Below are 14691 nucleotides of genomic sequence, written 5' to 3'. Positions count from 1 at the left end.
TATTACAATAGTTTACGTCCCTACTTCTGTAGTCTACTTCTTAAAAAAATGTATTCACTGTACATTACTGAAGCAATATCTGATCATCCTCTTAACTCGCTCTATAGTTTAATGCCAAATTAAGGCTGCACAATATCTGCTGGATAATGGCCCATGGAGCAGAAATGATTGTTGGGTGTGACAATTGCCAAATATTCTCAAGCACTGTGGTTATAGTAAGCGGCAACAAGTGAAGCCAATGCCTTAAGTGCCTTAAACCTTCTTTCTTTCTAATGACCAGCAGGGGGTGACCCGACTATATGTAAGCCTATGAGAAAATGACCCTACTTCTTGCTTGTTTTATTACATCAGTAAACCTTTTCCTAATGAGTTTATGGGCTCAAATACTAGTTTCAAGTCTTCTTCAATACAGCATGATGTTGATTTAGTAAATTATGGTCCCATGTAGAGTAAAATATAGATGATAAAGCAGGGCATGCCTTGGGGTCCGGCTACCTCTTGATTGGCAAAAAACTAACAAAACTAATGAGTGATGTCACAGTAGCTATTGCTCTTATTACATACAGTTTATAGGTCATAGTGGAAGAAAACCAATGGAACATTTGGGATGCCTCATGACGTCATATTTGTTTATGCCGTTCTTCAGTCACTATCACCTGCTGAACAGGAGCAATAACACTGAAGTAATCACACCTTTGAATTCAACATCACCCCACGCACACAAATGTATGCTGCTCATCCACACTTTCACCCTCTTTCTTCCGACTGTGGCGGAACCAACTTCACTGCTGAGTGATGATGAATGGCTCAAGGTTTTCTTTCATTCATAAGTGCAACATTTGTTGATGTTTTCAGGTGTAAGATTAACCTCACAGTTCACCTCAAGTCACAGAAGTTGTAAAAAGGAGGCAAAGATATTGCACGGGGCCCAACATGTACTGATGCTTCTCAGCCAAATCATGGCAATAATTTAGGACTCTATGATTTGGACTCTATGATTGCCTATACTGAAATGACAAATATATTTTGTCGCCTGGTCTTGCCTTAGACTTAATATGTGATGTTGTAGCAAAATCTATAAATGTCAGTAGGCCTTCATTCATGTACACACACAACAGAGAGTGAAGCAGCTGGCAAAAGTCATCAAATAATAATGGAAAGGCAACAACACAAAAAGATGGTTGCTTGCACACACACACACACACACACACACACACACACACACACACACACACACACACACACACACACACATTCTGATTGACCCCTAGGTGTAGTGTTTATCTTCATTCCAAGGGAAGCATACCATCTGTCACATTACCCATCTTCACTTGGCATATAACCCCCCTTCACAACATGACATTACATCAAAGAAAGGAGCTTGACTGGAGAGGGCAGATATATTCATTGGCATACAGACAGGCAATCACATAGTGCATGTTAAAGTGGAGCAACAAATTCAAGATGAAAGCAAAGTCCTATCTTTGGTCTCATCTGCCAACCTGGTATGGATTGGCTGGGGAAAGTGATTGGGCCTTCTTTTATAATTTAGTCTTCTCTTCAATCCTGGAACTTTGCTGTCACCCTCAAACAAAATCACACAGTTCACATGTTATGGAACATTAGTCTAAATCTATTTTATGTCAACACTTTTGCCCTTAGATCACTCTGTGTGGATACAGTTTATATACTTTATAATATGAATTACCTGTAAGGGAGATTTTCATTTCCTTTTCTTTTTCTTGGGCATTTCCCTCCTTTGTAGTCCACTGAGCCAAGGACATTGACGCTGTAATTTTGCTGCAGTCAAAGAAACCTTTTCATAATGTCCTTTTCAGACTGCAAGAGAGTGAATCTATTACTGAGGGAGGTAAAGGAGGGAAAGGAGTGGCATAATGGGATGGTCACATCCCACTTACACAGCACGCTCATTTTACAACAAACAGCACATTCACTGTGGATGGCAGACCCTGACGTGCCAGAGAGAGTTACTTTCTGATTAGTTAATTTTTAAAAAAGCTCTGTTTGCCGTCACAACAAATGAGATTTTAGCAAAGATGCACAACAACACTTATCAGACTGTTTAGAAAATACAAGCTATGCATTAAAATAGCAGGTGTTTGCCGTGGTTTGATTACTTGATTGACCAGGGTAACACATGAGACAACACACATGTTTAAAACAGCCAGTCGTCCTGCTGGGGAAGAAAAGCAGTGTGATCAAAACCAAGATAACAGCTGGGACATCTTTTGAAGATGAGGCAGTGCAGTGAACCATCTGGATAATGTATTGCTAGACAAAATGACAAAAAAAGAAAAAATTATTGTCTGTCTGGACGCAGCTGCTGTGCATGGATCAGCCCGATACATCCAATGACTCACTGAAATGAGGAGCTTCTTTCGGCCTGATATATTCATAAACATGTCTTTTCTGTCTCCACAGAGTGAAGTTGAAAGAGGGAGTGACGTTTCTCGGGGCTCGTCCCAGCAATCCTACTCAGTGGATAGTTAGCCAGGATGTGAGGAGTGAAGGCCATCGAGTGGTGACTCTCCACTGCCGCAGGAAGGAGTCCGGCTATGATCAGCAAAGGTCAGCACATAAATTACCTCAATTACCTTAAGTTTTTGGAGGATTTTCCCATTGGTTATCTCTCCACAGTGGGATGAGAGTGATAAGATATGAAGTAAAACACAACATGACATATTACTTACTACCTTATTAAGTTAATACAGCAAACATGCTAGCAATAACTTGCCTAATACTATGTCAGGCATAGGTCTGGAGGGGGTCATGCATTTGGCCTTGTGTGTGAGTGTGAATGTGTGTATCTGTCTGCCTGCAGCTAATCTCACATTCTACTGGACCAATCAGCCTAATATTTTATGTGCACATTTAAGACTATATGCTTAAGGACCTCTTGTGGTTGTGTTGATTCAAAACTTTTGAAAAACCTGTTTTATTGACTGTTTCATACTGTCACTGACTGCTGGCTCCTCACTCTTCTTACACGGGAGGAAGTAGTCCTAAGTGAGTAACGAAATAACATAGCAGAGGGTAGCCTGACAGCAACAGGCAAAATAAGAAGCCTTACCATCTGTTGCAGGCCCCATGTTGGCCTTTGACATGGCTTAAAAACTGACATCCAAATTTGGTCTCATTTTGAACCAAAGCATCTGAAGATTAATTCCATACACGTTATTTTATGATCCGCTAAAGTAAGTCACTTTACAAGATGATGCCCCTTCCCCACCCAGCTTTGTTATCTTCACTGCCATCTTGACTGCAAGGGAGCCAGGAGGGACAATTTCACCAAGTGCAACTGCATTGAGTAGAGAGGCTTCTGTGAGCCCCAGTGGCTGCGTTGCAGTAGGAACATGGCTGCCTGGCTGTTTGGAGTTCTTTGTCTGCCCACTTGGTGGATGCAGGTCCAGCATTTACTCCTTTTAGCTCTATTTTGGTCTCCACCAACTCCTGAGGGAACTATAAGGAATGTTACCTGCTTCAATATATTCACCAACCAGCTAGCTTTATTTGTCTGGTATTTGGTGTGGGAAAGGTAGCGTGCAGTGAGTTTACAGAGGTTTTTTTTTTTTTCGTCAAAATACCAGACTGCTCCCATTGCAAATAACTTTGACAAGAGTGGTGAAGAAAAAAATGAAACCAGTGAGCCTAAAGATGCTAAAATTCCCAGAAGAATTGAAGAAAACTGCAGAAACTGTGTGATAATTCTCTGTGGGTTTAACAGTACTAGTGACACTTCACACATTACTCATTGTCATTTTTTCCAATATTAATATAACAACATAACTTATTGCAGCTTTGTTTGTGTATCTTTAATATTTCAATTGAAGACTTGTATATTCATCTGTTGTTTACTGATTTACTGATACTGATTCTCCTAAAGCCACTATTATCACATTGAGTTTACACAGCAGAGGTATTTCTCCTGCTAAAAAAAGTGTGTGCTCTTTCTAAAATATAATTTTTACAGATTAGATTTTAGACTTCATAACAGAATGAAGCCTCACTTGCATTTAACAGCTGCTACAAATTATCTTTCTCTCACTTTTGTCCTTCTGAAACATTGAGTCATCACTGAGGCTGTCATGGCTAAATCTCCTGAAACTTTTTTTACAGTCCTTTACATGTCCATCATTTCAGAAATTACTTTGGCTGATTGTTCACATTTTGCAAGAGATACACAGGCACTGGAATGTACAGTGTTAGTGGTTATTTAAGTGATGTTCCCGCTGCTAAAATGACACACTTGACATAAAGGCCATCGGATATGTCTGTGGAGACCTCTGTGGGGAGGGAGAAGTTAACAGACCATTGCGGCGTCCCCTCTTTTCACACTCTCTCTCTCTCTCTCTCTCTCTCTCTCTCGCTCTCTCTCTCTCCATCCCTCTCTTTTTTCATTTTTTACTTATTTTCTCCCCTGCCATATCCTCAATGTTGTTTTGGCCATTTCCTATCTGTATTCACGTCCTTAAACTAATCTGGCAGATAGGGAAGTGATTGCCAGCACTGGGAAAAAGGTTGCTGTGTTAATTAAGTGCTGATTGAAGGCCTTTGTGTGTTTTAATGGTTTTTCCTTCTCGGATCAGGAAGTAGTTTTAATAGATCTAACTTTCTAGTGACAGGTGTAATTTTATGGATTAGAGGCAGATTTGAGGCTGAGTAAAGCTCCACTTATGTTTGCTCTTTAGCTTTCGTTCCACTTAGCAATTTTTAAACCACTCCCTTAAGAAAACAGGACACTTGACATCGCAAACTTTATAATCAAAGTTGTGCGGGGGTTATTTAAGTGTAGAGCAGCCTGTGAAACATATGTAATTTGAATCTGTTAGTCCACTGATTTATTTAGACATGCTGCTATTAGTGGATCACTACAAGGAATGATTATAGTGTAACTGCAGTGCACACAGTGCGTTAAACAAAGATATATGTGCCTGCATTTGAACAGCTATAAAATCAGAACCAGATAATAAAGGCTTTCTTTAATAGACATCTCATACAGCCATTTATTGTGTGATACTGCACAGCTACATTGAGACCAGCAGCACAGTCATGCCGGTTGCTGATGGTTTCACTTAGATCTCGGTGGCATGTTTTTTTTTGTGTGTGTGTAAGTTTTTTCTTTTTTCTTACGTGGGCTTAATATTTTTTACTTCTCAAAGCACACAGTACAACTTTATTTGACTTTATGAACAGTAAGTTTCAAACAGGAGCTGCCCCAGGAGCTCAAAGTCGCCTCCGCAGTCAAACTACTTTTCAGACCTTCCATTCACTCATATGATAAGTTTTGACAGCTCAGTCTTATAAACAGGAAGTTTTTGCCTGCCTGAAAATATATAGGGGTGAAAAATGTGTTGATAATGACACCAACTGGTGCAAGGAACCTTTTGGAACTGAAGGAATTATTATTATTTTGCTGAATGAATCACATTTTTGAGGGGCTAAAGGTGCTTTAAAACTTAAAAAATTAGAGGCGGTGAAAAAAATATTATTTTATGGGTCTCAGGTGTGACAAAATGGCTTAGTAGCACCCCCGACAAAACTTCAACAAAACAGCCCCTGTGGTACACTACCCCTAGATGTACAAAAATTTGGAGGCACTTGTAAATCATCCATCCATCCATCCATTTATTTTCGTAACCGCTTATCCTCTTGGGGGTCACGGGGGGGGGGGGGGGGGGGGCTGGAGCCTATCCTAGCTGACATCAGGCGAGAGGCAGGGTACACCCCAGGTCACCAGACTATCACAGGGCTGACACATAGAGACAGACAACCATTCACACTCACATTCACACCTACGGGCAATTTAGAGTCACCACTTATCCTATCCCCAACCTGAATGTCTTTGGACTGTGGGAGGAAGCCAGAGTACCTGAAGAAAACTCACGCTGACATGGGGAGAACATGCAAACTCCGCACAGAGGGGCTCCCTCCTGGAACTGAAGCAGGAACCCTCTTGCTGTGAGGTGACAGTGCTAACTACTACACCACCGTGCCACCCCACATGTAAATCACAAGCAGTATACCCTAAACCCAACAGGAAGTCAGCCATTTTAAATTAACTGGGCAATGCAAGAGTATTTTTGCCATTTAATCCTAGGATAGTGAAGCAATGACCCGCCCTACTCTCCCCATGTTAGGCAAGTTCTCTTTGCCTTTGTTGGTTGGAGTGGTCAGCTTTAGGCAAGTGCAGTGGGATTGAGAAGGGTTAGGGTAAGATTGGGTAAGGGTGGCTGTTCCTTCGCTATCCTTGGGAATTCAAATTTGCTTACACAGGGTCATACTTTAATGAACTTCAAGATATTTCACCTGATGGACAACAAATTTTATCTGTGCCATCTAAAGACCTTTGAGATGAAAAGTTTGAGTTCTCGTCAAATGGTGTGGCCATTGTGGGGCATCAAATTTTTATAATTTGCCAGAAACAGGAAGTGGTTTACGACTCCATGGTAAATGATCCAATCTGCCCTGAACTTCATGTTTGGTAGGAGTCCCAGCTTGAAGACGTCTACATGCCATTATTGAGTTAGTCATAGCACCACCTACAGGCAACAGGAAGTGACATGTTTTGTACTTTGATGTGCTTCTCTTAGCGTGTTCACCAGATTCGACTCCAAAGGTAGTCAGAAAAGCCTAAAAACCTTGACAATGCTTTAATGTGAAGATTGCCAGTTTTTTGAAACAGTGATGCCGTGGCTGCACAGTAAATTTTGATGTTTCTACACAACACAGGAAGCTGTTGTAACTGGACTTTACACAGGGGCCTACTTGAATCTGCCCCAAATTTAACATGCCAGATAAGAGTTTAGGCCTGAGATTTGTCCACGCCTGACTCTTGGTGATAGCGCCACCTACTGAAAACAGGAAGTCAGCCATATGTGGCAAAGATCATCCGATTTACAAGAAATTTAATCGCTGTGGTCTACACATGACATACAGCAACATGACGTATAATTAGTGTGTGTTCTGTAGTGCCACATAGTGGACAGAGGAAGTGGTGCCCGATTTGCAATACATCAACACACTACATGCACTACATGCAGGAAACATCTAAGTCATGCACACAGCCAAGTCAACCAGTGACCGCCAGCAACCCCAACATGCATGAAAGTGTAAGAGCCCATTCATTGCTACTTGGAGGAAATTATTTCTCTTATCAGATTTGTTGTTGCTGTATTTTACATATGATTTTATATGTTGGTTTTCTATAAGTTTAGCAAGAAGTCAGAATGCTGAGAGTCATCCTGGTACTCTTTGGCAGCTGGTGTCAGCAGTTTCTCTGGAAATGTAAATGGGAAAAACAGTATGCATGAACATGTTTAAGGGTGTTTTTTTTTTTTGTGGAATAAAATTTGCTTTTAAAATCCCAAAACGCTACTTGCTGATCTGAATATGTGAGGGGGCTGGCCGAGTTTGTCCAAGACGAATTCTTGGCCTTTAACAATAACTCTCCCATGGAGGTAATATATTATGCCTGTGCGTGGCTGTAAGAGGAGCTGCAGCATCTTGAACAACATAAAAAGGGGAATTTCAGCAACTGCAGCAGCGAGCACCGACGCTTGGCAGCTGGCTCCTCCTCGCCTCCGGAGCCGTTCTACCCCTTTATATAGGTATTTTTCTCTCTGCTCTGTCTCACGACCTCACCTTCTCTCCCACACACACACACACACACACACACACACACGTGTGCCGTTACAGTAGAAAAATCATGTTTTATTGATTTACTAAGTGAAGGAGCCAGAGACAAGAGTGAGCATATTTAGTCTAATCCCTGCTGTTTGGGCCGTGTACGATGGACTGCTCCTTAATCCCCAAAGCTGTCAAAGTCACTTCACAGAGAAGACCAAAGACGCCCCGTGATGGCTATACAATACACAATGCTCCAATTTTTCTTTCGTCTTGTCCTCCCCGCTCCCAGTCATTTCAATGAAGCTCTTTTGGAAAGGGATTAGACAAAGCTATCTCATCTGTTGGGCTGTCATTCAGCCCGCTTTCTTCTTTTCTGCTCCTTCCCTGAGAATAGGAGGATGATGAGGTGTGTGAATGCAGCAGGTCAAACAAATGTGGATCCTGTTAGCATTTTCTTTTTTTTTTTTTAAACAACAAGATGAACATAATTTTCCATTTATCCACATTGTTTCTACAGTATTCTTAAGAGCCCCTCTTCTTAAAAGTATGATTTTTTTTTTGACGGGTGACCACTGCAACTTCTTGGGGATTCTGATTTGTAGTTACTTGTCCTTATCCTTAAAAATCTGTGCACACAGCTGTGCTGGGTACAGTAAGTTCTGTTGAAAACGTGCTCAGAAACATGCTAGATAGTCACACTAATGAAAAGTATGGTTTGCTACAATTACAGTACTGCAGCACACTCAAGGTTAAGCTTTGGTATTGAATCATTTGCCCTTATAATTTTCCAGCTTTTCTTTTCTTTTAATCATCACCCTTTCCTGCATTACACGTCCAGTCAAACCCAACCACAGACACTTTAACCGCTGGGATGCAGCCAAGGAAACACATTGCTTTCTTGGAAAGCTGAATGAATAATTAAAATACATGATAGCAGGTTTGAAAAGATGAATTATCGATCATGAGCTACTTTTATGTGTTTTCCTGCACCATTCCCAAACATCCAAAATATATTCCAGATATTCAGACTGTCATAAACCTCCCATAAAGGCGCTATACATTGCATCTCTGCTGGCCCATAAAAACCTTAAGTGGGGCCCCTTGTCTGTGTGCGTTTGAGAGAGAGCGTGTGTGATGGTGACGTGTGCGAGTTTGTTGTGTTTTATATTTATTCATATTCATATATTTTATTTATTTTATACTTTAAGAATAAATATATTGTTCCATTTCAAGTTCAAATCTGACTTTGCAATAAAAAAAATACATCTTTAATACCATTTACAGTTGTGTTGTGTACTCAGAATGCATTTGGCAGAGGCTTGATGGGCTTCTTTGCTTGGGGCCCCCACAGTGGCCAGGATCACGACTGATGGCTTGCACAGCCAAAACTGTGGATGGAGGGATAAGATGGGCTCAGCCGCCCAGGGTGAGCAGCTGTTAGGAAGTGAGCTAATGACACCAGCAAACATACTTTATGTCATCAGTAGCTGCTCTCATGATTGCACTGAGGTTAGATTTTCATCTTGACACACACTCATAGACATGCTTGGACTAAAAATTATAATCGCAGCTCAGACTGTCAGCCTCGGTACAAATGGATGGTTGGCGCTGCCACTGGACCTTGGATTGTGGACTGCATCTAAGTGTCATTGAATAATGTGTGTGGGACTGCTAATTGAAGCCGGTGTGTGTGTGTGTGTGTGTGTGTGTGTGTGTGTGTGTGTGTGCGTGCGTGCGTGCGTGCGTGCGTGTGTGTGTGTGTGTGTGCGCGTGTGCCATGAGCCCAGTCCCACTGCAGCCATGAGAGCATGGCAGTACTGATGGGTCAGGTGTACTCCATGTGCAGTTTCACTCAGTCACTTGAAACTGCTCACCCTGGCCAGCTGAGCCGCTCCTTTCTTCCCATTCACAGCTGATGCTCCAACCGCACCCAACTCGCTGTGAATACTCATTTAGAAAATAAATAAACATTGCTATTTCTTCTTTCTGACATGCAAGCATCAAACTAACATATCTACTTTACAGCTATACATAGTATACATTTCTGTCAGTATTTCATTAAACAGTATGGATTTTATTCATCACATAAAACATTACTTTAAGAGGTGTGGCATATTCTGAATGTGTTTCTCAACCCTGCAGACATTGGAATCTTCCTATGGTAATGCAAACCTGCACACGATCCCAGACCGGCAGCATCTAGCCTAATAAAAGCAATACTGAGGTGACAGTTTTTCATCAAGGGGTGCTACAGAGTAAAGACAGGTTGGGCTTTTGACTAAAAATAACAGAGCTGAATTCACCCTAAAGGAAACACCACCAAATAAGCAGATGTCATTTCTTTTCAATTCAATGACAGAAATCTATTGAGTGTGCAGTAATGAATTAATAGCTGTCCGGGATTTTTGTCATGATATGATTTAATGAAAAGCCAGATCTGCTCCAGTTGTACTGCATGCTGGGTCACACACAGCACTTTAAGGCTGCAGTCATTTTTTTTGCCAAATCAGACCGAATAACAAAGGCTTTTAGGAAAAACAGTTGCTCATAAAGACCTCCAGTAAGTGCTGGAATTTGCTGAAATTACCCCTCATCATCAAATTCATACTGTGGGATAATGCTGCGCCTTATTACTTTAAAGACTAAGTAATTAATTGATGGATTATTGACGGCTTTTAAAAAATATGCATTAATGAAGTGGATGTTCTTCTTTAAAATTATTCAACTGTTCACTAAACTTGCCCCTGAACCAGGACTGTCCAACCATAGCTCATTACTCACAACCTGGCAGGACAGGCCTGAAACAGTGTATATGGAGATCTAATATGGACAGTATTCTGCACCAAAGAAGTTTGTTCTTTGGTCTTCTTTTGTTACTATTGCAGAAATGTGTTTGTCTAATGCTAAAAATAAACCTAGTGTTATTTTAGTATGGATATGGGTCATTACCTATTAGAGCATGTAGGGCCACAGATTAGGCTAAAAAACAGCTATTCAGGATATTGTAGTGGTATATTCTTTATATACTAATATATTCTCTTGTAAGCACCAAACCATCCATGGTTTATGTTGGAGCAAACAACATTTGCAAGAGACTTTTTCCACAGCAGTGATTTTGAAAAGCACAGGTGTAATATCAATGATGGCTGCATTTCATTCAGGAGATCCTTATATGCATGCCTCTTCACTTTCATGCCTTACTGGGATACTTAAAGGAATACTTCAACCCCCAAATGACCATTTGTATATCATTACTCATGTTAAGTTAAATTCTTGAAGAAAACTTTATTTTTGTTTCAAGCTATATAAACTATATTAAAGGTCCAGTGCGTAGTATTTAAGAAGATATATCGACAGAAACTGGATATAATATTCATAACTATATTTCCATTAGTGTATAACTACCTGAAACTAAGAATCGTTCTGTTTTAGTTACCTCAGAGTGAGCCGTTTGTCCTGCACAGAGTTTGCCATGTTGTTTGTACAGTAGCCCAGAAAGGACAAACCAAACACTGGCTCCAGATAGGGCCAATTGCATTATCATATTTTTTTGCATCGGCCACCATAGTCCTCCTCCAAACTTGGCACAAGGGAGAAGTTTCAGTTGGTTGCAGTGTTGCAAACTCACCACTAGATGCCTCTAAATCCTACACACTAGACCTTTAAAACATCTGTTTACAAACTTTAACACAACTTCTGCAGTATAATCAAAGTATCATTTATCGAGTCATATACTTAGTGCTTTCCAATCACATTGCATTACCTTACTGTCAGGCCTTTCTGACTGAGACTTGGATTATACTGCAGGAGTTGTATGAAAGTTTGTAACCAGATGTTTTAATGTAGTTTTTGGTGTGGTTACACCTGGTCCTCCATGGTTTCAATTCATCAATAATGTTTGTCACTTCTGGATTCTTCGCTAGCTGGAGGTGTGCGAGAAAAACAACTTTTTCTTCAGAAGGTTCAACATAAAACAGGGTGAGTAACTGATATACAAATGGTTATTTGGGGGGTAAAGTATTCCTCTAAAAGGGATGTTGTTACTGTCATTAGTTACACCTGTTCTTGCTCTGCTATGACGAGCCAAAATATCTGCAATATAAAAGGTCCATACATGAACAAAGCCACTCTTTTATTTCCACTTTTTCTAAATAGATCATCAGATGGTGAGGATGCTGCCTTTTTGCTTTAGTCTTTATGCCTGACATCAAGTATGTCACTATCAAGTGCATATGTTAAACCTTTTTTATAGGCTTCTTATTTTAAATTAAATCAACTAGAAACATTACAAGGTCAGCTGGGGACTGGGTTTTCAACCAACTCATAGTTTGGTGCTAATAATAGCTGATGCTAGCTCGCTGCAGCTGATGAAATCTGCTAGTGACAGCTGTCCGACGAAAGCTGATAACTTTAGTTGTTATTTTGAGGCAACGAAATCTGTGGTTTCTGACTAGAAATAAGAGCCTGCTTTTGTTTTCTTCTATGCTTCTTTTGTCTTCAAAAACATACTGTTAATTTTTAGTGGTAGATCTGCTAATTTATTAATGCACACTGTATAAATTCCTATGCCGTGCTACAGTAACCAGGGGGCAGGCTATACATACTTAATCGATAATTGATGTGCTGTCAAATAATGTGAGAATATTTTTTCTTTTAGGTTTACCTGACTATGTATGAGCCTGCATGATAGGAGGTGACAGTCTTGGGTTGTGAGAGTGCATTTACAGCCACATATATATGCAGATAATTTTCTAACCTTCCATCATATTGTGAAGGGAACATGACACCCTCTCTTTGGCAGGTTGAGATTTCCAGTGATGGTTCCACACTACATCAAAGAAATCGAAATGAGTCCCTATAGAAAGGAACAAAATTGCTATGTGTAGTACACATAACACTGGCTGAAGTGCACTCTGGTAGATTGAAAAGTTCACTTTGTCACCATTAAAGGCGAGCCCATTCAAAACAAAAGCAGTCCTGCTTCCTCAGCATGTCATAAGCCATAAGTGGAGGCCTCAGTAAAAGTGCCATGTCTGGGCCTTGGTAGTTCATTAAGACTGTCTGGGTGCAGATGGATCTCCCTTGTGAGCCACCACTTCATTAATCCCTCACACCACACCCAGCAAAGGGACAGCAGGCAGTCCACTCATTATAGCCACTTCACTAGAGAGCCGGTCCAAGTGGGAAGGGGAGGGGGTAAATGGGGTGGGCATATATATTTAAATATCTTTTTTAATTTTCCAAACTTCAAACAGCCTCATCGTGGCCTGTTTTACATTAAATCAAATCTGCATAGAGTTCGGATTAATATGATTAAATTCAACGTACATTAATTTTGCTATAAAGATACATGACTTTTTCTCTAAAGCAAGCTTGTAAATCTCATCAATGTGAACAGTTAGGATCCCAGAGGGAAAGAAATCATGCAGCTATGTAATAACGGGTGAGATTTGGCGGCGACCTCACAATTTATCTCAATTTCAAAGTCTAGAGAACCTTTAAGAACATAATTATTTATAGTTTGTGACATTTACTGCAAAACTGCAATGAAACAAAGGACCTAGGAAAGCTCTTCCAGTCCCCAAGGACCCTGAAAAAATGGTAACCATATTAACACACGGATGTATCATTCTTTCTCTGATATCTTTGGGTGTCTGAGACATTTGTGCCTGCCAGCTTTGCTGCGGAGATGTGAAAAAACCTTGTTACACTAAGACAAGGTGGCAAGGTGAGAGAAATGGAGACTTGTTTTTCCTTTTCACATTCAGTAACGTACGGTACCTGAATAGGTCAATCCTATTTCTGTGAATTCAATTTGATTTGAAATTAGTTGCCTAACCCTCTTGATTTTTGCAGGTTGTTTTTAAAGGTGCATCAGCTCTAAGAATGAGCCGCACGCTTTTTTTGCTTAATGCTGTATCGTACTGCATAAATCAAGGCTGAAATGAAACGCCCCAATTACATTAGGGGCAAACAGGAATGTTAACTTGACAGTCTTAATGCTAACACCCTTAATAATGAATCAGCTCTGTTCCCACTGGCCCCCATTTACTGTAAACACTCTCACTGGAGCCTCATTGGCAGTATTTACCAATACAAAACTGTCTACACTGCTCTTTTTATTTGGCCATCTCTTAATGATAGGAATGATGTGTGATCAATGCTCGCATGTGACAGCCCAGACGTGTCACAGCTTTTTACTGATGCGCTCTCTCTCTCTCTCTCTCTTTTTTTTATTATCAAGACGGAGTGAACACTGGGGCTGTTATTAGGTGCCATATTGTAGGGTTGATGAGAAAGGAACATTCAAATTGTACCTAATAGAATAGATGTGGCTTGGTTTCCTTTATCAGCACCAGAGCAGAGATGTGGCATATTCTGTGTCTCCCCAGGACAGCCAGCTGATTACAGCAGTCAGCCCAGATTACATCTGACTGTTCAGGCTACTGCTCTGTTCCACGGCCAAGGAAACAATATGGTGAAATAATGTCCGAGTGTGCCTCATTGCACATTTCCCCAGTTCACCAATCAGACAGTAATAACACTCAATAGGGATGGTCTGATCTGCACTGTATACATCTGCACCACGTGTAAAGTTGCAATAGTAACCACTGTCAAAGCTGAAAACGTATTCATACATCACATCGGCATCACATAGTGACCTAACTAGTTTGTCAGTGATATAAGGAGCAGTTGGACTGCATAGTAGCTCAGACAGACTCAAATCACGCCATGGCTGATACTGTCCATTAGAATTTGTTTGGGGCCAGCGCTGTGTAGTAGATGTGCAGTGGAGAGACAGATTGAGGTTTGCATGTGTCCCAGAGAGTTCATGTGTTTCAGATTTATAAAGGTTTATGAGTGTATATCCTGCTCTTAGAGGTTAATCCTCCTGAGGATTAGATCATGGTTACCAGCATTTGGAGTGTTGCATTACCAGAGGTTTTCTTTTTTTGTTTGTGTGTGTGTGTGTGTGTGTGTGTGTGTGTGTGTGTGTCTGGTTACTTACAGTAAAACTGCTTTTTAAAGTCCTTCACATAACAA

At 40.7% G+C, this 14691-nt stretch overlaps 1 protein-coding gene across 3 annotated transcripts in view; it reads left to right on the top strand.

Moving 5' to 3' along the window:
* si:dkeyp-14d3.1 (transmembrane protein 132C) overlaps positions 1-14691 on the top strand; it is a 191350-nt gene that overhangs the window by 94521 nt on the left and 82138 nt on the right. For all 3 annotated transcript variants that reach the window (XM_049579349.1, XM_049579348.1, XM_049579350.1), the window contains one exon: positions 2443-2589. In XM_049579349.1, coding sequence (XP_049435306.1) covers positions 2443-2589 — 147 coding nt within the window. The remainder of the gene's footprint in view (positions 1-2442; positions 2590-14691) is intronic.

The sequence above is a fragment of the Epinephelus fuscoguttatus genome, linkage group LG6 (genome assembly GCF_011397635.1).
Source record: "Epinephelus fuscoguttatus linkage group LG6, E.fuscoguttatus.final_Chr_v1".
NCBI lineage: Eukaryota > Metazoa > Chordata > Actinopteri > Perciformes > Serranidae > Epinephelus > Epinephelus fuscoguttatus.
This window is presented reverse-complemented; position numbering and strand designations above follow the sequence as displayed.